We start from the raw sequence: 22,304 nt of genomic DNA, 5'->3' as shown, positions 1-22,304 counted from the left end.
ATCTCCATGGGGTCACATGCTCACAGCTACTCCATGTCCACTCTGTCTGCACCCAGATAGCAGAACTGTCAGCAGAGCTGGCAGACGAAAGGAGCACGGGTGAGTCTGCCACGCAGCTGCTGGAGTCGGAGACATCCGAGAGACTGCGTCTGGACAAGGACCTGAAGGACCTGCAGGTGAGGCCCATGGTAGACCATCACCTGGGTTCACCTGAGAACCTCTACCGGGGGGCAGAGCATATGATGGAAAGTAATACACATGAGTGTCTGGCAGTATGAGCATGTGTGTGTGTGTGTGTGTGTGTGTGTGTGTGTGTGTGTGTGTGTATGGCAGGCCAAGCACGACACCATGAGGAAGCAGATGGAGTCCATGGAGGTGGAGGTGATGGAGGCACGTCTTGCCCGTGCAGCTGAGCTCAATGGCGAGATAGATGACAATGACGACGACACTGGTGAGGCCATTACCTGGGTGGGGTGGTAGGGGGACATAACCCCCGGCATCCAGGTCACTCGATTTGTGACCTGGGTCATGGAGGCAGCACCTGGGTCTGAGGGATGCTTGCCGTGGGATCGAGGGTCGTGCCTGCTGCTGTCGGTGGCATCTTTAATTGAGTCTTCATTGGCCTGGTGCTATCGTTGCCCTGCAGTGGAATGGAGGCCTCCGGTGGCCAGGCGTGCCCCGCTGGACCGCTACCAGACAAATGAGAAAATAATCTCTCGCATCAGAGTCGGCCATCGTGCTATTTATATGCAAATGCAGTGCAGGTCTCTCCAGAGGTGACGCGGCCGTCCATTCAGATAAAAGCTGCTCAGAAATCGGCTTCAATTCTCATCTCGTTCTGACGACGGCACGCGGTCTCACTCTGTTGAAATAATTCCCACGTGTCAAGGGCATCTTGCTTTGAACGTGAAAAGAATGGTTTTTCTCTTATGTCAGAATCTATTTCCATATTCAGTATTTATCAATACCCTTGATGAGACAGTAACATAGTATAAGATTGGGGTTCATGGCCTGGATGAATATTCCTTGTCCCAGCCATGTATATACATATCTTTTTGGTCAGTTTCATTGCTAATCCAGTACGCGGTATATACAGTACTTGCATCGCTAATCCCGCGTAACCTGCATACATTGGTTCCACTTGCAACAAAAGGTCGTTACGAATTTTTGAAGATACATCTTTGTTTTATTTTTTCTTCATTGACCTATTTTCTAAAATTTCTGTCTGCAGCAGAACAAATGTGACCTGTGTTTATCCTCCAAGCCAATAGATGGCAGTAAAGCACATCCAAACAGAATACTGTAGGTGTATGGGACCGCCTTAATTCAACTCACTTCCACACTGTTTACAACTCATATCTGTTAACAAGACGAGCAACTTTGATTTATGGGACGAATCGGCCAACAATTGACACTGAATAGGTGATTGTAAAGATTTTTACTGAACATAACTTCAGGCAAATATACCGAAGGATGTCTTTATGAGTAACTTCTTATTGATATTAATACTGTCAAATGGTAATGGAGTTTTGAACAAAGCAGCTTAAGAACAGAGTTAATAATAGACTTCTGGTCTAAGTTGTGATCATAAGGCTGTAAGTTAGAACCCCCCCCACGACCCCCCGGCAGGAGGAGAGTGGAGGCTGAAATACGAGCGCATGGTTCGGGAGGCTGAATTCACCAAGAAGAAGATCCAGCAGGAATATGAGGACAAGCTGGAGAATGAACAGCAGAACCGGAGACACCTGGAGAGGAAGGTCTGATGTTAGAGGCATAGACATGCGCACGCGCACACACACACGCACACCTGTAAGTACAGTTCAACCTCACATGACTGGACTAATGTGGGCAGGGAAGTGATTCCAGTACCAGGTCACTTGAGGTTTGGTCATGCGTGGATGAACTGTAGATGTAAATGTATTTTGCCTGCCTAGGTCGTATCATCATGCGTGTATATAATGCATAAATTGTACTTTTCCTGAGATGTACGTTGCTTTGGACAAAAGCGTCTGCTAAATGAATAAATGTAAATGTATGTGTGAGAGAGAGAGACTGCCCGTGACATCTGACCCCATCCTGCCCCATACAGCTGGCAGAGCTGCAGGCGGACGGCGAAGAGGCGCAGCGCTCACTGCAGCAGCTGAAAAAGAAGTGTCAGCGCCTGACTGCAGAGCTGCAGGACACCAAACTGCACCTGGAGGGCCAGCAGAGTCGCAATCATGATCTAGAGAAGAAGCAGAGGAGGTGAGCACTCCTGTGTGGCTAGCAGGGCGCGAAATGATGCGGGTGCATGTCATTGGACTAAAAAGATAGGAGGAATTTACCCAAAATTAGTGTAGAAGCCCCTCCGTGAACCGCCACCTTACCGTGGTGGAGGGGTTTGAGTGCCTGAATGAGTCCAGGAGCTATGTTGCCTGGGGCTATATGCCCCTGGTAGGGTCTCCCATGGCAAACAGGTCCTGGATGACAGACGAGACAAAGTGCGGTTCAAAAACCCACTTCCACTCACAGCTTGGGTTCTGAAACCACTCTTCTCGACCAAGGGTGGACTCTCCACTATTCTGGCGTTGCCCAGGGTGAGAGGCGGCAGGCAGGTGTGGGCTTATTAATAGCCCCCCAGTTTAGCCGCCATGTGTTGGAGTCTACCCCGGTGAATGAGAGGGTCATCTCCCTGCGCCTTCGGGTCAGGGAACGGTCTCTCACTGTCGTTTGTGCTTATGCGCCTAGCGGCAGTGTAGAGTACCCAGCCTTCTTGGAGTCCCTGGAGGGCGTGCTGGAAAGCGCTCCCACTGGGGACTCTGTCGTTCGACTGGGGGACTTTAACGCCCACGTGGGTAGCGACAGTGACACCTGGAGGGGCGTGATTGGGAGGAACGGCCTCCCTGATCTGAACCCGAGCGGTGAGTTGTTACTGGATTTCTGTGCTAGTCACGGTTTATCCATAACGAACACCATGTTCATGCATAAGGGTGTCCATCAGCGCATTTGGCACCAGGACACCCTAGGTCGGAGGTCGATGATCGACTTTGTAGTCGTTTCTTCTGACCTTCGGCCATATGTCTTAGACACTCGGGTGAAGAGAGGGGCTGAGCTGTCAACTGATCACCACCTGGTGGTGAGTTGGATTCGATGGCGGGGGAAAAAGCTGGACAGACCTGGCAGGCCCAAACGCATAGTGAGGGTCTGTTGGGAACGTTTGGCGGAGGCCCCTGTCAGAGAGGTCTTCAACTCCCACCTCCGACAGAGCTTCAACCAGGTCCCGAGGGAGGTGGGGGACATTGAGTCTGAATGGACTATGTTCCACACCTCCATTGTCAGGGCGGCGGTTCGGAGCTGCGGCCATAAGGTCTCCGGCGCCTGTCGCGGCGGTAATCCCCGAACACGGTGGTGGACACCGGAGGTAAGGGATGCCGTCAAGCTGAAGAAGGAGTTCTATCGGGCCTGGCTGGCTCATGGGACTCCTGAAGCAGCTGACAGGTACCGGCGGGCCAAACGGAGCGCGGCTCTGGCAGTCGCCGCGGCAAAAACTCGGGCTTGGGAGGAGTTCGGTGAGGCCATGGAGGAAGACTTTCGGTCGGCCTCAAAGAGATTCTGGCAAACCGTGCGGCGACTCAGAGGGGGGAGCGGTGTTCCACAAACACTGTTTACAGTGGAAGTGGTACGCTGCTGACCTCAGCTGAGGATGTCCTCGGGCTGTGGAAGGAGTACTTTGAGGATCTCCTCAATCCCTCCGACACGCCTTCCGTAGAGGAAGCTGAAGCTGGGGACTTGGAGGGGGACTCGTCCATTACCCTGGCCGAAGTTGCTGAGGTAGTCAAAAAACTCCTCCGTGGCAAAGCTCCGGGGGTGGATGAGATCCGCCCCGAGTTTCTCAAGTCTCTGGATGTTGCGGGGCTGTCTTGGCTGACACGCCTCTGCAGCATCGCGTGGAGTTCGGGAACAGTGCCTCTGGACTGGCAGACCGGGGTGGTGTTCCCTCTTTTTAAGAAGGGGGACAGGAGATTGTGTTCCAACTACAGGGGGATCACACTCCTTAGCCTCCCTGGGAAAGTCTATGCCAGGGTACTGGAAAGGAGAATCCGACCGATAGTCGAACCTTGGATTCAGGAGGAGCAATGCGGTTTTCGCCCTGGCCGTGGAACACTGGACCAGCTCTATACCCTCACTAGGGTGCTGGAGGCTTCGTGGGAGTTTGCCCAACCAGTCCATATGTGTTTTGTGGACCTGGAGAAGGCATTCGACCGTGTCCCTCGTGGCATCCTGTGGGAGGTACTTCGGGATTATGGGGTTCTGGGCTCGCTGCTACGGGCTGTTTGTTCCCTGTATGACCGGAGCAGGAGCTTGGTTCGCATTGCCGGCAGTAAGTCAGACCTGTTCCCGGTGCATGTTGGACTCCGCCAGGGCTGCCATTTGTCACCGATTCTGTTCATTATCTTCATGGACAGAATTTCTAGACGCAGCCAGGGAACGGAGGGTGTCTGTTTTGATGGCTGCGAGATCTCGTCTCTGCTTTTTGCGGACGATGTGGTCCTGTTGGCTTCATCAAGTCAAGACTTGCAACGTGCACTGGGGAGGTTTGCAGCCGAGTGCGAAGCGGCGGGGATGAGAATCAGCACCTCCAAATCCGAGGCCATGGTTCTCAGTCGGAAAAAGGTGGATTGCCCCCTCCGGGTTGGGGGGAGTTGCTCCCTCAAGTGGAGGAGTTTAAGTATCTCGGGGTCTTGTTCACGAGTGAGGGAAAAATGGAGCGGCAGGTTGACAGACGGATCGGTGCGGCGTCCGCAGTAATGCGGTCATTGTACCGGTCTGTTGTGGTGAAGAGGGAGCTGAGTCGTAAGGCGAAGCTCTCAATTTACCGGTCGATCTACGTTCCTACCCTCACCTATGGTCATGAACTCTGGATCATGACCGAAAGAATGAGATCACAGATACAAGCGGCAGAAATGAGTTTCCTCCGCAGAGTGGCTGGGCGCACCCTTAGGGATAGGGTGAGGAGCTCAGTCACCCGGGAGGAGCTCGGAGTAGAGCCACTGCTCCTCCACATCGAAAGGAGCCAGTTGAGGTGGCTCGGGCATCTGTTCCGGATGCCTCCTGGACGCCTCCCTGGGGAGGTGTTCCGGGCTTGTCCCACTGGGAGAAGGCCTCGGGGCAGACCCAGGACACGTTGGAGAGACTATGTCTCCCGGCTGGCCTGGGAACGCCTTGGGGTTTCCCCAGAGGAACTGGAGGAGGTGTGCGGGGAGAGGGAAGTCTGGAGAACTCTGCTCGGACTGCTGCCCCCGCGACCCGGCCCCGGATAGCGGAAGAAGATGGATGGATGGATGGATGGATAGTGGAGAAGCCAGGAAGCACATGGTCCCTCACATACAGCTCTTCTACCCTGACACTCGTGGGGGATTGTGGGATTTTTGCTCACAACCAGGCCTCACCAGCACACCCAAAAACGGGGTGATTACACTGTAAAGGGAAATTATAGAGATGACTGACAGCAGATTACTGATGACTGGTATTAGAGGTTTGGTTTACAGGCAGAACTGTTGCACAGGGGAGTTTGAGTGATTGGTGGTCATGCACATGTCAATGTTACAGGTTCGACTCAGAGCAGAGCCAGGCCCAGGAGGAAGCCCAACGGGAGAAGGCCCTCAGGGAAAAAATGGGTCGGGAGAAGGACATGCTGGCTGGAGAGCTGTTTAGTCTGAGACAGCAGCTGCAGGTCAGTGGGTTTAGCAGGGGAGGTGTCACCTAATGCTAAAGGTCAGTTGGTGGGGCAATGAGGTCACCTAGTACTAAAGGTCAGTTTTTTGTCATTTGTCATGGGGGACATGTACTGCTAAAGGTCAGTGGATGTCATAGGGGTGACCTCCTCCTAAAGGTCAGTGTGTGGGACCATAGGAGTCATGTACTGCGAAAGGTCAATGGGAAAGGCAATAGGGGTCACCTGCTGTTCAATGTCAGTAGGCTGGGAGGGGTGATGGAATCATCTACTGCTGCAGGTCCATTTGTGGAGCCATTAGAATTATCTACCATCACTGCTCAGTGTGTATAGATTTCTTTTGGAACTTGCAAATTTACAGAATGTTTTTAAATCATACTGTTTTCATGTCTTAATTCCGGCTTATTGAGGGTGTGGGTCACAAATTAATATAGTGTATGGGCCTGGATGTATGAGAAGGTGCTCCACACCTCTGCATCACCCCCCGTAGGACAAGGACCTGGAGCTGTGTGCAGCCCGGCTAAAGGTAGAACAGCTGGAGGTGGAGCTGCAGGACCTCTCCTCCCAGGAGTCTAAGGACGAGGCCTCGCTGGTCAAGGTCAAGAAACAACTACGTGACCTGCAGATGAAGGTGAAGGACCAGGAGGAAGAGCTCGACGAGCAAGCAGGCACCATCCAGACGCTGGAGCAGGTTCGAGGGCTAGGCCAGGGATCCTCGGTTTTTATGCTTATCTTGTGCCAAAGCGATCATGCTGGAGAGCGGATGTATGACCCACGACCACCTCTCTTTCTCTCTGTCCTTCAGGCCAAGCTGAGGCTGGAGATGCAGATGGAGAGACTACGTCAAAGCCACTCCAAAGAGATGGAAACCAAAGATGAAGAGGTGGAGGAGATCAGGCAAGCCTGCACTAAAAAGGTATGTGAAATGGGGGGCAACATGTAACATCTAAAAGTAAGAATCCAGTTTTCAGTTGTTGAAACAATCTAGGGTTATACAGAATCAAATAGATTAAGTGGAAAAAAGTTTGTACATGTTGATGTCTGATGATCTCTGTGGTCTGTATATGTTTGGATGTAATTGTGCTGTTCCTGCTCCTTTGTGAGGAAGCTGGTGGTGTGTGTGTGTGTGTGTGTGTGTGAGATGAGGTTGTTCTTCTCAGACATGATTCCTCCATCCTTCCTCTTGCAGCTAAAGCACATGGAGGCCCAGCTGGAGGAAGAATATGACGAGAAGCAGAGGGTCCTCCGTGAGAGGCGGGATCTGGAAGCAAAGCTGCTCAGTGCCCAGGACCAGGTACCACTCGTACGCTGTAGGAGTTCCACAGGCCTGGAGACCAGTTGGTCACAAGATCAGTTGGTTTAGTCCTGGTTTAATTTAGTGCTCCTGGACATACTAGAAAAACGTCCCACTATGAACCAGGAAACTATGGTTTTTGTGTTATGGGCTCTGAGTTGTTGGTTGGGTTTGAGTTGTGTTGGTGACCTTTGAGTTGTGTGCTTGGCTTTGTTGAACCTTGAGTTACGTGGAAAATCTTGAGTTCTGTTGGGGTTTGCGTTGTTTCTTTGGGCTTTGTGTGTTAAACATTGAGTTCTGAGGTCGATGTAGAGTTCTTTGTTGAACTTGAGTTGTGTTGGGTTTTTAGTTGCGTGCTGGTATTTGAGTTGCTTGCTATCACCTGGACATCAGGTAGGCCAACGGGACATGGAGACTGAGAAGCGCCTCAGGAAGGACCTGAAGCGCACCAAAGCCCTCCTAGCTGATGCTCAGGCCATGCTGGACCACCTAAAGAATAATGCCCCCAGCAAGAGGGAGCTCACACAGCTTAGGAGCCAGGTGGGTCTCAAACCACTTCTGTCTCTAGCATCTCGTTTCTCTGAAGGACCCCTGATCCTCATTCCCCTGCTATTTCCACTTCTCACAGCTGGAGGAGTCTGAATTTGCCTGTGCTGCTGCTGTCAAGACCCGCAAGTCCATGGAGTTGGAGATGGAAGACTTGCATGTGCAAATGGAGGACATCTCCAAGGCTAAGATCTCGGTGAGTGTGTGCAGCTACCCTGCAGAAGTAGGAGCCAGCGTTGCATACAGTCTGTTGCTTGGATTCCTCAGCCATTAGACACTTCACCTTCATGCCGCGTACAGATGTAGAAGAAGGAGTGTCGAGCACACGCAAACCGGCCATCTCTCCCTCCTCCCACACAATAAACGATTATCGCTCATAAATGCCGTTTTGAGGAATTGTTCCAATTTATGATTGTTCTGCCGCCTTACTGAGGACAAACATAACAGCTGTATTTTCTGCAACTGCTAATTTTACTGCCGAACCATTTTTGCAGCTCGGGAAAACATGCAATTTGTTGGGGTTTAGAGGAAAAAATAATGGATGTCAGATGAAAAGCGGCGGCTGATTACATCAACAGTGCCGGCTGACACAAGGACAGTTGTACATTAGTGCTGGTTCACGTGGTTTTAAGTGATTCAGATAGATTTATAGATAAATTTAGACTAAATACATAAATAGGTTTATAGATGAACAGATTTTTTTTGTATCTCTTAGTTGTTAGTAGTTGCATGTTTAGCACTCGGTAAAGCCTTATTCATATGCACTGACTTCTCCGCTCATGAACACAGCTGAGACCAGAAGTCCGTTTGTACCTCTTTATTTGTAAATCCAAATTCAAAGTTTTACCACCAGGTTACAGTCAGTAAAATCTAAATACAGGTGTCTCTTAATTTATTCGCTAGTTTGTCTTTGGGAAAAAATCTGCTAATGGAATAATTATAATGAATAAAATAACTTAACTACAAATCAGCAATTAAATTTAATTGTGTAATTTTTTTTTTTTCTGTCAATTAAAATCTCCTATTTAGTGTTGTGGAAGTGAGTTAAATTAAGGTGGTCTCACTCACTACTCACTGCTGTCTATCAGCTCAGAGGGTAGAAACAGGTTGCATTTGCTCTGCTGCTGACAGAAATTTTCTAAAACACGAAATGAAGAAAATTCAGTTAAAATGGTGAAAAATGTTGGTATCTTGAGAAATTCCTACCACCCCCATTCCTAACAGGAAAGGGGAGTGTACTTTATTTCTGGCAGTCATGTTGCACTTTTACGCAAACATCACACTCATCTCGCTCCCGCTGAAGCAGAGGCTACAGACTCACGAAAGACAATCCGGACTGAACCCAAGTACTTGGTGCGCTCCAGTAATTCGGAAATGATGAACGCACTGTGATCAAGGTGTTCGCACACATCTCTCCGGTGTCCCCCTCCAGCTGGAGGAGCAGGTGAGCCGGCTGCAGCGCGAGAAGAACGATCTGCAGTCACGTCTGGAGGAGGACCAGGAGGACATGAATGAACTGATGAAGAAGCACAAGGCAGCCGTTGCCCAGGTAACGCTCACCTCTGACTTGTGCGTGCCATCGCCGGTCGGTGGTTCTGAGCTCGTCCGTAACATATGTATGGAACTCGTCTCGACTATTTTAATCTTTTCAAACACAACAGCACCTGCAAAGGGTTGGGATGTAACCATGCAGTGTTAATTAAAACTATTTGACTGATATTCCCGCGGGGGCGCGGAGGCATGGTGGGCTCAGCCTGTGCCTGCTGTGTGGCGGGTCTGGGGTTTGAGCCCTGCTTGGGGTGCCCCGTGGTGGATGGACGTCCCGCCTGGGGTGTGCCCCTTCGCCCCTGCGCCCTGCAAGACTCCGGCTTGCCACGACCCCGCTTGGGACAAGCAACTGTAGACATTACACATGCGCAGTGACTAATATTCACATCTCAGTTGTATGAACTTTATTTGATGATGCTATGAGGATTTCATAGAGGAGCTGTGTGTGTGTGTGTGTGTGTGTGTGTGTTTGTGTACTAAGTGGTTCCCCTATAGGATAAGCAGCGTGCCGTTAAAAGCAGCCCGTATACTGTGATGCACTTGCGAACGGTGAGATTAGTGTCCTCGTGGATGCTGAGCTGCAAATGCTTCATTTTGTCGAGAGCACAAGAGCCGAGATCTCTCCGGCAGACTCCAGGGAAACAAAATTTTACACGCAGCTTCAGGAGGGACTGTCACTGCCAGATTTTTTTTGTTTTTTTTTTTTCCTCTCCGGAGCAACGATTAAACACAGTTGTTTTCCTCCAGCCTAAGAGATTTCGTTTCCCCCTGTAATGGATTATTTTAAGCTGCCCTTATGCTTTTCAGAAAAGCTGGCAAAAAAATTAATTCAGGACAAAAATGATGCTGTTTACTTTGCTTTTGTAGTGATTGAGGTCAAAATTTTTGCAGAGGTCACAGTTTGGCCTTGATTCTGCATTGAGCTGTAGATGCTCACCCGGGACCTTCAACCTCTTGGTTCAAAATTAAAACCTTTAACCTAAGGACCACGATTCATGGGTTCAGTTTGACAAATAGCGCTAACCTTTGCTTTTTGCTCTTTTTCATTGGGTGATTTTAAAAATCAAAGTCAAACATGTTTTTGTGTTTTTATTTTTTGTGTGTTCGAAGATGTATGATGAAGACTTCAGTTTTTTAGTTTATTTCATACACTGCTCCTTAAAGCTGATTTTAATGTTTTATTTTTTTTTACATAACAATGACATTTAATGACTTATGCTGCATCCAGAAATTTCTTCCTTTTTTGCTTTTTAAATGAGCTCAGTATTTGGATCTGTTGTTGGTTATGAGTGATGAAGCATTGATACCCAACTGTAGATGACCAGCTCTGTGTTTTATGATTGCTCAGTCAACCCGAGACCTGGCCCAGATTAGTGACCTGCAAGCCCAACTGGAAGAGGCCATGAAGGAGAAGCAGGAGATCCAGGAGAAGGTAACCTATCATATCCCTGGTGGAATGTTCACTGTTTTCATCCATAGTCTGGACTTCAGCCTTTTGCCCTTTAAGCAAAGTGCTTTGAAGGAAAAGTCAGGCCCTGTCATAATGCCAACACAATCTCCAAATCCTATATCTACAGATCCACACAGTCCCTAAATCAGCCACCTCCAAATTCACCTCATCTCTCAGAAAAGCACAGCAACACTTATAGTTTTTTTTTTTCTTTTTCCCTGCATTTAAGAGGAACAGAAGCATGTTTAAGTGTTACTTGTCTTTTGAACTTCCATCCCATAATTAGAAGATTGAAGAAAAAATACTTCTCTAGCAAATGTAATTTTGTGGTAATTCCTTGTTGGGGAAGCTTTTTAGCAGGGTAGGAGTTGCACTTTTTTTGGAGTAGCCCTTTGTTGGGGTAACTGTTGAAGTAGCTCTCTTACTGTTGGTTATTCTTTGCAACTATAGGGGTAGCTCTTTGTTGGGGTAAATGTATGGGATGCTCGTTGTTGGGGTGACTTTAAGGGTACTTTGTTGCGGTAACTGGAAGCGTAGTTCTTTGTTGGGGTAAATGTAGGGTTTGCTCTTTTTTGGGATAACTAGATGTAGCTCTTTGGGGAATCTGTAGGAGCAGTTTTCTACTGGGGTAACTCTAGGGGTTGCCATTTGTTGGGAAAACTGCAGGGCTGGCTCTTTGGGATAACTCTTGTTGGTGTAGCTCTTGCAGTTCACCTGACATGCAGAAATGATTCTCTCATTTAGAATTCAGTGCAGGGATAAACCACCAGTCTTGGTGGAAAAAATGGATACAAACTGTAGAAGACATTTTTTGTGAAGGAGTTTTAATAATGGATCTGAGCGGTGTTCCTCTCAGATGTAGACATAAAGGGTGAAGCCTGCAGAGTAACTGGAGCTCAACAGCCTGTGCAGCACATGGATCCCAAAATCACTGCTACGTTCAAGGTTCCTGTGACTGGATCTGTGTGGAAATGGAACCTCAGGCAGTGGAGCATGTTGAAGCACGTGCCTGGTGATTGAGGTACCTTGTCCTTCTAACCCCTTCACCCCAATCCTGGATGTTGCGGTCCAGGTCCAGACTCTGCAAAGCCAGCTGGATTTCCAGGAGCAGTGCATGGTGGACAAGTCCTTAGTGAGCCGGCAGGAGGCCAAGATACGTGAGCTGGAGACCAAGCTGGAGTATGAGCGGACGCAGGTCAAGAGGCTTGAGGTGAGACTCTTTGTGGGATGGAAATGGGTGAAAGAGGGTGTGCAATGGAAACGGGGCTGGGGGATCGACTCCTCTTCGGTTCTGTCAAGCCAGCATCAGAACAGAGAAGTAGAGCCTCAGCATTCAGAGCCTCACCCTGTCTTCACATTCAGCTGAGCTGTTATTTCTGAGCCACGTTCACTCGCTGTTCAGTGTCTCCATCAGTCATCGCTGACCTTCTGTTCGTCAGCTTCGCAGTGGGCCTAAAGATTAACAACTCATCTGCAGTGTTCTTCTTTGAGGTTCTGGTTTGTCTCACAGCTTCGCCTCCTTCAGCCTCCCAGAGTTATGCTTTTGCTACAGATGTGGGTATGATGCAAAGGAGCATGGGAGATATGTGTAGTCCGCCCACACATGACTCCACTGTGGGTGACTAGGACTGGATAGTTCAGTGTGTCACAATATAATTTTTTTCAGATATTTTACAGAATTTAAAAAAAGAGGGGAAAATGGCAAACTGGAATAAAAATTGTTTAAAAAAAAAAACACTTTAATATTTGAAGTAATTTACTTACATGATACTTTTCATAATAACAAATATTTTATTATAAAAGCACTGCCTTCTGCTACGATCATTCATAATTTTTCTTGGTTACTTGGTGAAATCAACCCCCAATTGTTAATTATTTAAATCGATTTTCAAGCATACTGTTATCAATAAATAACGTTTTTTTGGGAATGCAGAATTGAAATGATGCATTTTATACTCTGCCCAGTAAATCACTTGACCAGCCTCCTCTCCCCATTACTGTGGTCATGTGAAGATGCACTGGACAATGTATATGTATCCTGTACTGTAATACTGTATATAGGCACTAACAACTCTGCATAAATTCATCCACACAGCTGCAGAAGAATATGCATGTACATACCTATATATTGTGTGTGGTAGCACACATAATTGTATTATTATTATTAATAGACAAACATGCTACCCCTTGTGCCTCGTTGTGCCCTCATTTAAATGGTTTGACCCCTGGTTCGACAGGGCCTGGTGGCTCGACTGAAGGAGGGCCTGGAGAAGCTGGCAGAGGAGCGGGACCAACATCTGGCCGCTGAGAACCGGGAGAAGGAGCAGAACAAGCGGCTGCAGCGGCAGGTCCGAGATGTGAAGGAGGAGATGGGCGAGCTGGTCAAGAAGGAGACGGAGGCGAGTCGCAAGAAGCATGAGCTGGTGAGGCCCACCCCTTGATTTGCATATATTATACTATTGCTCAGATAGTGGTTTTCAAAACTCAACCAGACAGAACTGTTCGGAAGATAACATTACAGTGAACGGAATATTTGATCTTTATTGTTCAGGCTTACGACATTTTAATGTAGGAAAGAATAAGAACAGAGGACTGTTCAGTTGTATGGAATGAGAGCGAAAAGTTGTGCATCGCTTTCGAGAAAAGTGTAAAGGAATAAATGTAATGTAATACTGTGCAACTTTAAACTGGAGAAATGTTTTTCTAACTCGGGTTATAAAGCGGAACCTTCAACCTTCCTGCTGCTGTTGTGGTAATTGAGGCATGTGTTGGTGAAGGACCATCTCAGAAAGAAGGTGGTGTGAATGGGTGTAAGTTGATGTGTCCGACATCTCTCCAATTCCACCGATCCGCAACCCCTCCCTCTGCAGGAGATGGACATCGAGAGCCTCGAGGCGGCCAATCAGAGCCTGCAGGCGGACCTTAAGCTGGCTTTCAAGCGAATTGGCGACCTGCAGGCTGCCCTCGAAGATGAGATGGAGAGCGACGATAGCGATGACCTCATCAACAGGTACTCAGCCATCGCTGTCACCTGGAGGCGTGGCCTGTTGCTGTTCCTCTAAGGGGGAGGAGCCTGTGCTCAGATGAAGGCTGCCCCCCCAGACTCTGACCTTGCCTTACAAACATCCTCCAAAGACACCTTCACAACACCACTTGTGCTGATGTGTGGTACTGAAACCTTTCTCTCTCCCCAATTAGGTGAGGATGTCCTAATTTGGTCACGTCCGCTCCACTGCCTCAGCGTCCTCTTCCTTTTCATTATTGCTTTCGGGTTTTGTTCTGTTTTGTTTTATTCTGCTCATTCTGCTTGCCGGAGGGAGCAAGCTGCAGAAATGAGCTTCGCGTGTAAACAATGCAGATGTGTTCATCCTAGCGGGTCTCCGCGTTGAATAAAGCTAAAGCAGCCTAGAAGGGGTCAGTCCGCAGGTGACGTTGCCTACCTGCCGCAGGGGGACTGTCTCTCACACTTCCTGCAATATTCAGGAAAGAAAGGAATATTATTGTTATTTATTGCAATTGTTTTTGACCACTGTACATTTTGTGTTTGTTTTCCTTTCTGTTACAAGAATCTCACCATATTTGCGTTTCTCACTTTTCATTTTTCCCTTTCTGCACCATTGACCCGCTATCCCCTCCAGCATGCAGGACATGGTCACTAAGTATCAGAAAAGAAAGAATAAAGCGTAAGAACCCAAAACTTATTCTTCTGCTTGTTTTGGTTCTTTTCTTCACCCTGCAATCCCTGTGAAGTCGTGAGTGGAGGTGCAGCACTCACGGACACTTCCATAAGGTTTAACGTAATCTATATAACTCCAGAACTACCTATACCTCTAATCTGCTAACATCATACAGATGTAGTGTCCACAGACTAAGATCCATAACCCTGAATGGCTCCATTCCCTGAAGCATGGAAAATAATGAAATCTTGGTTGAAAAATCACTAGATCTTTTGTCATCTCTGTTTGTGTGAAATCATCCTTCCCTGTAGCATCTGAGGGCACTGCATGTGCTTGTGAAATAAACCTTTACAGTAGTTATTAGTCCATGTGTATATGTGTGTTACTGTGTAGAGAGAAGAAAAGTTATTGTTGCAATGAAAACATGTATGTCACAAATAATTGCGGTTCTGACTGCTTATGGGTGGTCCCCAAGGTAAGTGTTCCTCCAAGGCTGTGTGTGTGTGTGTGTGTGTGTGTGTGTGTGAGAGACAATATTAAGTGGGGAAGGTCTTAGAAACCTTGTCCCTAAGTCATTGACCTGGCTCTTGCGGACCTTGGGTCTTGGTTCCTGGGGTCTATTCAACTTGCCCCCTGTGGGTTTTACCATGTTCAGCGTCATACATCATTCAAACACACTTCTTTCGTGATGGATCACTTAGGAAAAATTGGCTTCGCTTTGGTAGCGATGACAATCACACATATCCTGCCACCACTGCTGCAATGTGCATGGTTCACTGTTGGAGTGTGCTTATGATCCGGTTAGCTAGCGCTGACTAACGCGCCCTGGTCTCTCTGTGGTCAAGGGCCTTGCGCGGCCGAGGGACGTGTTGTGCATTACAACAGGTGCCCTCATTCTGGAGACCACAGCTGATGGTAGCCTTGGCTGAGGGAGGCTTATCTCTTCTGCACCACTGTGAATTGTGAACAGAGGTGGTGGAGAGCAATAGAGAGCAGTGGTGTAAAGGACAAGAATTTACATCCTGTGAGGATCAGTGACGCACTGGTAAAATAATTAATATCAAATTAACGCTCTCTAATTAATAGAAGGGCAGCCAGTCCCTGGCTCATGTGACATGACCTCTGTGGGGGGGCTCCGCAGACCCAGTTTAGAGACGAGCACGATTTTTCAATTGGGTTGCAACGGAATGGGATTTCCATGGTTACTCGAGCGCACATGTGGTACCAGCGTCGGCGTGGGATTGCTTTTCAGCGAGTCGCTGTGGTGTGTGCGTGGCGTACCTTCCCGCCGCAGCTCTTGTCCTTTTGCTCTAATTTAATGGCGATGTTGTCGATGGCTGATGAAAACGCTAGTTTTCAAAGAAGGCAAAAAACCCCGAAGGGTCCAGCTTGCTGTTTCCAAAACCTCAATGACAGCCGTGCAGGCAGAAACGAAGTGTCTGCCAGAGAGGTCAGGAAGTCAAATTTAAGAGGAGGTTAAACGCGGCTTGCTGAACGCCATGTACTCATCTCAGCCCTTCCACTGTGACGTGTGACTCGGAAAGAGATTTGCATGCTCTCTGGCGGGTGCAGATATGGCATCTTTAGACCGATAATGATGAAAACTCGCCAGGTGTGGTGAGCCGCTTTCAGGTGTAAATACGTCACACGAATGAAGGCGACGATGCTGTGTGGCAGAGAGCGTGAACCTTTCCTCCAACTGTGACCTGTGCCCAGGTGAGACTCCTCGACATGTGGTTTGCACTCGGGTCACTAGGAATCATGCGAACTTTCCATCGCTATCTGCCTTTGAGATATTGTCATGGTGCTAATTAAATAAATGAACAGGAACAGGCCGGCGGGGGGAGGATCGCTCTTATTCCCTGCAGATCTCATTTCCTACTGCTATGGCTGGTGTACTGAGGAATGCAAAATAAATCTAAAAAAAACCACATTTTCTCTACTTCTTCATTTAATTTCGCTGCTGATGTCAACATCATTTGAAGCAGGATGTTACCATTAGGAACGGTATTGGAACAAAGTGGCTTAGCGAACCCTTGTGACCCCTTCCTTCCGTTACCTCCTCTTGGACAAGACTCGGTCGCTGGCGATTTGCATGGACGGCGAGAGTGCCTCTAACAGCCTCGGTTTTGTGTGTGGCGGGGGGGCTGATTAAGGGATAGGGGCCCATTTTGCTCAGCCCTTGCGCTGAGCCATTACACATTTGCCGGGTTGGTGCGGTGAGGGTCATCATATTGTCTGGAGGCACTTTATTTCCTTTGCCTCGGGGTCACCTTACCCACCTTACCTCATTCCGGTCCAAAACAGCCGTATTTATTTCACTTCAGCCTTGTAGGTGGAATAGAAAGGACTGAAAATAGTCCATTTTACCTCCCCCCTCAGCATCTAAGCTGAATGTGACAGCTCCCTAACAGATCTACTTGACTTGCAGCATGGTAGTGATGGTGGGCACCTTGCAAGCTGTAACGATTCTCTGTTGGAGCCACAGAAGCACATGTGAATGAACCTGTCTAATTTCCTGTGTCCAAGTCTCCCTGTGACCCTCACTAAATCCTCCAGTGAAACCTGTCCTGCTGTCCTTCTCCTTCACTCAAACCCTGGTTTGCTCTGTTTTTGTCTAGTGGAGGTGACTCGGAGACCGACTCAGAGGTGGAGAATCGCGTGGATGGGGTGAAATCTCTCATCTCCAGGAACAAGGGCTCTAGCAGAACCATTCCGGATGATGTCAACCTGACAAACCCCAGGTGAGTGGGGTGGGTGGTTGATAGCGTTCTCTTCACGATCACATGCAACCCGTACGTATGAGTTAAGGACCGTTAAGTTAATTCACGAGTTGTCCTCCTGTCTGTCAGTTTTTCTCGTAGCTGGCTGAAGGGCTGAGGTTGGACATCAAAAAAAAATTCCGACCTGGTGACCCGGAAATTGGCTTTCTAAAAATTCCGAATCGTGAGCTTGTGCACAAACCTACCTTGAGTCATTTTTCATGGGGCACAGTGCAGGAATCGCCAGGAGAAAGGGCACAGTCCACTATATAACCCTTCTGGAAATCCTGTGGACACATCTCCAATCAACTAAAGGTCCTGCTACTTTTAAAATAGTTACTCAACTAAAAGGACCGAAAATGAACTTGAGTCAAAGTTTTGAAAAAAAAGTGTCAGGTCACAAACTTAGGTACTGATGTTACTTTGAATTGGAGTTTTTTAATGTTCTGTACCTCAAACAGCATTTTATTTATGCAATGTCAACAAGTGCTTGTCCTGAGCAGCGTGCTGACGTAAATCCCAGAAGCGTTGGGAGCAAGGCGAGGGGTACACCCTGGATGGGATGCCAGTCCGTCACAGGGTAGCCACATACACACAAAGGGCAATTTGCTGTCACCAATTTACTTGAACTGCATGTCTCTGGACTCTGGGAGGAAACCAGAGCACATGGAGGAGACCCACAGAGACACAGGGAGGCCGTACAAGCTCCATACAGGCTGAGCAGGGATCAACCCCATTTTCTTTTGCAAAACTACAGCTACTCGTTGTATCGCTATGCTGCCTCTCAATCAACATTAACAGCTTCAGTATACAGTTGTTAACTCAGTAAATAAAAAATGCATCTGGAAACTTTTTAAATATACTAAATCTGTTGTACGAATAAATTTTGCCACTTTTGCAGGGTCATAGGATAACATAGGGTGCAAGGTAGGGTACGACCCAGATGAGACACCAGTCTATTGCAGGGCACTCACGCACACTCATTCACTCACAAACACCCGCTAAAGGCAGGTTTGAGTCACCAGTTCACAAAAAGTAACGCAGACAATGAGGGATGGAGAACAGCAGGTCCAACATCTCGTGAAGTCACTTGATGTTACTGGCCATTCAATGTGTGTCTCACAAAAACTGTATTACTGCATGATTCAATAGAATTTATAATCGATATAGTAAAATTTACAGATGTACATGAGGTGGCTGTGGGTTGAATACCACTTATATTGAATCTAGTGACTGGGGTTCCCCAAGGACACTTCTAGGAACCACACACACACACACACACACACACACACACACGTTTACAACCGCTTGTCCCAGGTGGGGTTGTGGTGAACCGGGGCCTGACCCGGCAACATGGCACAAGGCTGAAGGACACACCCTGGACAGGACCCCAAGCAGGACTCAAACCCCAGACCTGCCACGTAGCGGGCCCTGGCCAAACCCGCTGCTCCACCGCACCCACTCCTGGGGATCATATTTTTCATTATTCTCATTAGAGTCTGTAAAATTTTGTGTCATTCTTCCTCTTTATTGGATTGCTCAATTCAGCCTGTTGTTATTCCTGGGTCATGCCCCTACACACAGATGTGCTGTAAAGGTGGATGACATGGATGAGGTTGGAAAAGAAATAAAGGAGAGCAGAAGGGAGGAGTCCAGCAAGCTCGTGTCAGCACTGAACTCTGCAAGTTCCCTGAGCTATCGGAAACGCTCCAACCTGAAGGACTCAATTGGGGGTGAGGGGGATGAGCTGTTTCTATTCAGCACTTTGAAGAAGCACTCAGAATCCGATGGCCGCTCCTCTGACTGCAGGACCCACTCCAGCAACTCTGGAAAGAAATCACAGGCCAGAGATGATGCCATGTCTATTAGTTCCTGGAGGAAATCTCAAGCAGAGGATGACTCTCTGTCTATCAGTTCCCGGAAGAAATCACAGGCAGAAGATGAGTCTCTCTCAATCAGCAGCTGGAGGAAATCACAGGCCGGGGTTCACCTGGATGATGACCTGGATGACTGTGGCTCTGTCATCTCACAGGCAATTTCTGAGACCTCCAGTCGAGCCAGGAGAGGACTGCCAAGGAGTCAAATGGAAGCTGACAGAGAGTCTTCACTGTCGTCTTTGGCCCCCAGCCGAGCCTTTGACCGCTTGGGGCCAAATCGAGAGGATGACAGTAGGTCTGTCCTGAGCAGCCTGGGCCCATCCAGCTCTTACAGCTTGCGCCGAAGTTCCTCGTGGCTGGATGACAGCCGTAGCGAGTCCTATAGACCAGCCATCAGCCCCAGCCTGAGTCGGCGCTCTGTTTCCCGCAGCCCAGACAGCATCAGGTCATCACTGAGTCATGGCAGACGGGTGAGTGGATTCAATGTTGACCGAGACGATGACGATGCACTTAGCGTGGCCCTTAGCGATGTCCGCTCCAGCTCTCACAGCCCCCACTCCCTGGGCCGAAGCCTCTCTGTGCCAACCCCTTCCCCATCTGCTGACCGCAGCACTGTGGAGAGCTCCAGCAGCAGCAAGCCCACGGGATACCGTAACTACCTGGACCCAGATCTGGAGGCAGCCATAAATGAAGTGCTGAGTTTCAAGCCTATCAAGTTCAAGAGGCGGAGCCTGGAGGATTCGGGGGATGAGGGTGAGGAAGGCAAGGCAAACACTGAGGGTGGGGCTCAAGATAGTGGGGGGAATCGTTCTGCCTTGGCTCTCACATCTTCTGATTCTATTCGACCCCCGAGCAGCCGCATCCGCGGTAGTCGGAAAGATCACTCCTCCAACTCGGACAGCTCCTCTTCAGACCAGTGCCAAAGGACAAGCTCCTGGAAGAAGGCAGCAAGACGTTCCAGGCAGAAGGGGGTCGAATCATCTTCCTCCTCTGAGTCCTCAGAGTCAGAGAGCTCCTCTTCCTCAAGCAGCTCTGTCCTCTCCTGCCGTGGAGTCAAAAAGGAGTCAACTCGACGACTCTCCGCCTCTGATAAGGAGAAGGAAGAGAAGCGGCCTTGCAGCAGAAGAGAAGACAGGAAGAAGAAAGGAAAGATGGACAACCTAATGATGAAGTACCTCTATAAGCCGGACAGTGACTGAAGCCTTTGGAGCAGTAGGTGATGTGTGGCTCTGCAGTGAGAGCATGAAGTGACTCATCTCACCTAAAGGTTCCTGCTTGAACTCTAATCCCTCTGCATGATGGCGTTTGCATTACCGTTCACTCTTTTGTATGAATTGCGTAGAAGTCGAAAGGAACATTCATAGTTATCTTGGAGTTATGATAGTTGATTCTTGGCTCTGAGTAGATATTTTGTGGTTGGCATGTATAACCTATGTAATCTTCATTCAGTAAGTTCAAGCTCCTGCGTTTCTCCCCATTGATCCAAGTCATGCCAACAGGAACTGTTGACTGAGAAACAATCAGTTCCACATATGCATGTTTGGAAATCTTTTGTAACAATGTATTGCAGTATGCCAAAAAGCAAGTGAAAGCTGATTGTGTGATTTAAGATCCATACAGCAAAAGATAAATCTCAGTAGGGCGCCAGCTGTCAGATGATTGACAGTTCTCAGGTAATGGCAGCCGTCGGGACACTGTGAGCGTGAAAAGGAAGGATCAGGAAAGATCAGGTCAACTTCCTCTGTAGACTGAAATGTCAGCGAGATTCTCATCTGGAGAAGCTTTGTCCTACTTACTGAAGCTATTCAGGGGTAGCATAGTGTCCTTTGAACTCTTGTGAATTCCTGGGCTCTGACCTTTCAGATAAGCCCCAAAGGGCAGGAGTCCACTGGTTGTTAGCTGACCACAGCTCTGTGATGATTACACGGAACGGTAGCCATTACCACGCACTAGCAAGTAGCTAACAACTCCCATTAGCATGGAATGTTCTGGATTCTAATTAAGGAAGCAGTTTAGACTAATAATATTTCTCAAGGGTAAAACAGCAGGTGACTTCTGGGAAGGTCACGTGTCCAGGTCCCGAGCCTTTGCTCTCTACTCGGAAGTGTGTCAACTTTTTTCCAGTTTGCTTCCTGCATGGGATTGAGAGACCGTACTGGCGTGCGTGAATCCGCTGCCCTTAACCGTTTAAACTCTGTGGGAGGAATCCAGCTACGATTCCTCTCCCGAGCGAAACATCTGAGTGTCTCCTGGTGAGGAATTGTGCTAATCCTCGATTTGCACTCCGGTGCAAGGATGTGGGAGCAGCTTGCATGCTGGTGAACGGTGCTTGTTAATGAGAACCTAACGACACCACGGCCTCCTGTTAACGCCGCTTCCTCCACTTGTGGTGCGAGCCCTTCAAAACATCCATGATTATTGCTATATACTTGCTGCGATCTTCTCACCGCGTCAGAGACTGTTTGCACTTGAAAGCATCGGCGCCGACCGCAGGCGTGGAGCGATGCCCTCAAGGTCCGGACCTGAACGTCATTAACACTTTTTTTAGGTTATTCCTGTGGTTTCATTTAGGCTAAAGTGCAGCCCGTTACAGAGTCTGCTTTTTCTGTCCTCGATGCACGTTTTTAAAAATAAATCAGTTATTTATTCCTTTTTTGGGACGCTTAACTACTGACATTGATTACGGCTACTTACATTTATACAGCTGGGCATTTTTATTTTTAATCATTCAGTTCAGGGTAAGAACCTAGGTCAGTGGTACTGCTGCAAGAGGTGTGGTTCGAACCCAGGTCCAGGTCCTTTAATTGCAAGATGACAACTCTAACAATGATGACACTTGCTGTCGACTCTGGTTGCGCGTCAGTCCCTGGTGTCAATACATACTCTTTCTGTCCCTTCCCCAGCCCGACGATATATCGGCCGCATCTTGTGGTCAACAAATCCAGCGAAGAGGAGCCGGAGGGGGGTCACCTGAACAACGGCAACAGGGAGCAGCCCGAGATGACAGCGTAGCAGCTGCGCCCCTTCCCCAGAGAACCCGCATTGTCATCACGGACTCGCGCAGCGCTGCCGCTCCAACGTTGCTGGATGTTTCGCTCCTGTTTTTCTTGCCTTCTTTTTTAAGTTGCTTGAGTTTTAAATGGTTCAATATATGGTGTGTTTTTAGGTGAACCTGGACTTCAGGATCTCTCGGCACATCCCAGCAGCATTCAGCTCCTTTCTAAGCCGCCATATCCCTCTGCATACCACCCCCCACCGCCCCCAACTGCCTCCTGCAAGACCCTGTTACCCTCATGCACACCACACACACCTTTCCCTCCCATTCCAGGTCCAAACAACTGTAGCTTGTTCAGCAGAGACATATCAACCTGACGTCGAGCACCGGAACAGCACGTTTTAGTTTCCAGACACACGTTGGCGCCGCGTCTGCAGGTCGA

At 48.6% G+C, this 22,304-nt stretch overlaps 1 protein-coding gene across 2 annotated transcripts in view; it reads left to right on the top strand.

The window, feature by feature from the left end:
• The window catches only part of LOC108921672 (unconventional myosin-XVIIIa-like), a 61,893-nt gene extending 40,044 nt beyond the window's left edge, over positions 1–21,849 (top strand). For both annotated transcript variants that reach the window (XM_029249191.1, XM_029249192.1), the window contains 19 exons: positions 57–176; positions 334–451; positions 1,630–1,757; positions 2,090–2,244; positions 5,590–5,713; positions 6,204–6,404; positions 6,519–6,629; positions 6,903–7,007; positions 7,401–7,547; positions 7,636–7,749; positions 8,986–9,102; positions 10,450–10,533; positions 11,624–11,761; positions 12,789–12,974; positions 13,422–13,561; positions 14,190–14,234; positions 16,850–16,972; positions 18,575–20,079; positions 21,771–21,849. In XM_029249191.1, the coding sequence (XP_029105024.1) occupies positions 57–176; positions 334–451; positions 1,630–1,757; positions 2,090–2,244; positions 5,590–5,713; positions 6,204–6,404; positions 6,519–6,629; positions 6,903–7,007; positions 7,401–7,547; positions 7,636–7,749; positions 8,986–9,102; positions 10,450–10,533; positions 11,624–11,761; positions 12,789–12,974; positions 13,422–13,561; positions 14,190–14,234; positions 16,850–16,972; positions 18,575–20,066 (3,648 nt within the window). In that variant the 3' untranslated portion in view covers positions 20,067–20,079; positions 21,771–21,849. The remainder of the gene's footprint in view (positions 1–56; positions 177–333; positions 452–1,629; positions 1,758–2,089; positions 2,245–5,589; positions 5,714–6,203; positions 6,405–6,518; positions 6,630–6,902; positions 7,008–7,400; positions 7,548–7,635; positions 7,750–8,985; positions 9,103–10,449; positions 10,534–11,623; positions 11,762–12,788; positions 12,975–13,421; positions 13,562–14,189; positions 14,235–16,849; positions 16,973–18,574; positions 20,080–21,770) is intronic.
• The last annotated feature ends 455 nt before the right edge of the window (positions 21,850–22,304 follow it).

The sequence above is a fragment of the Scleropages formosus genome, chromosome 25 (assembly GCF_900964775.1).
Source record: "Scleropages formosus chromosome 25, fSclFor1.1, whole genome shotgun sequence".
Classification (NCBI taxonomy): Eukaryota; Metazoa; Chordata; class Actinopteri; order Osteoglossiformes; family Osteoglossidae; genus Scleropages; species Scleropages formosus.
This window is presented reverse-complemented; position numbering and strand designations above follow the sequence as displayed.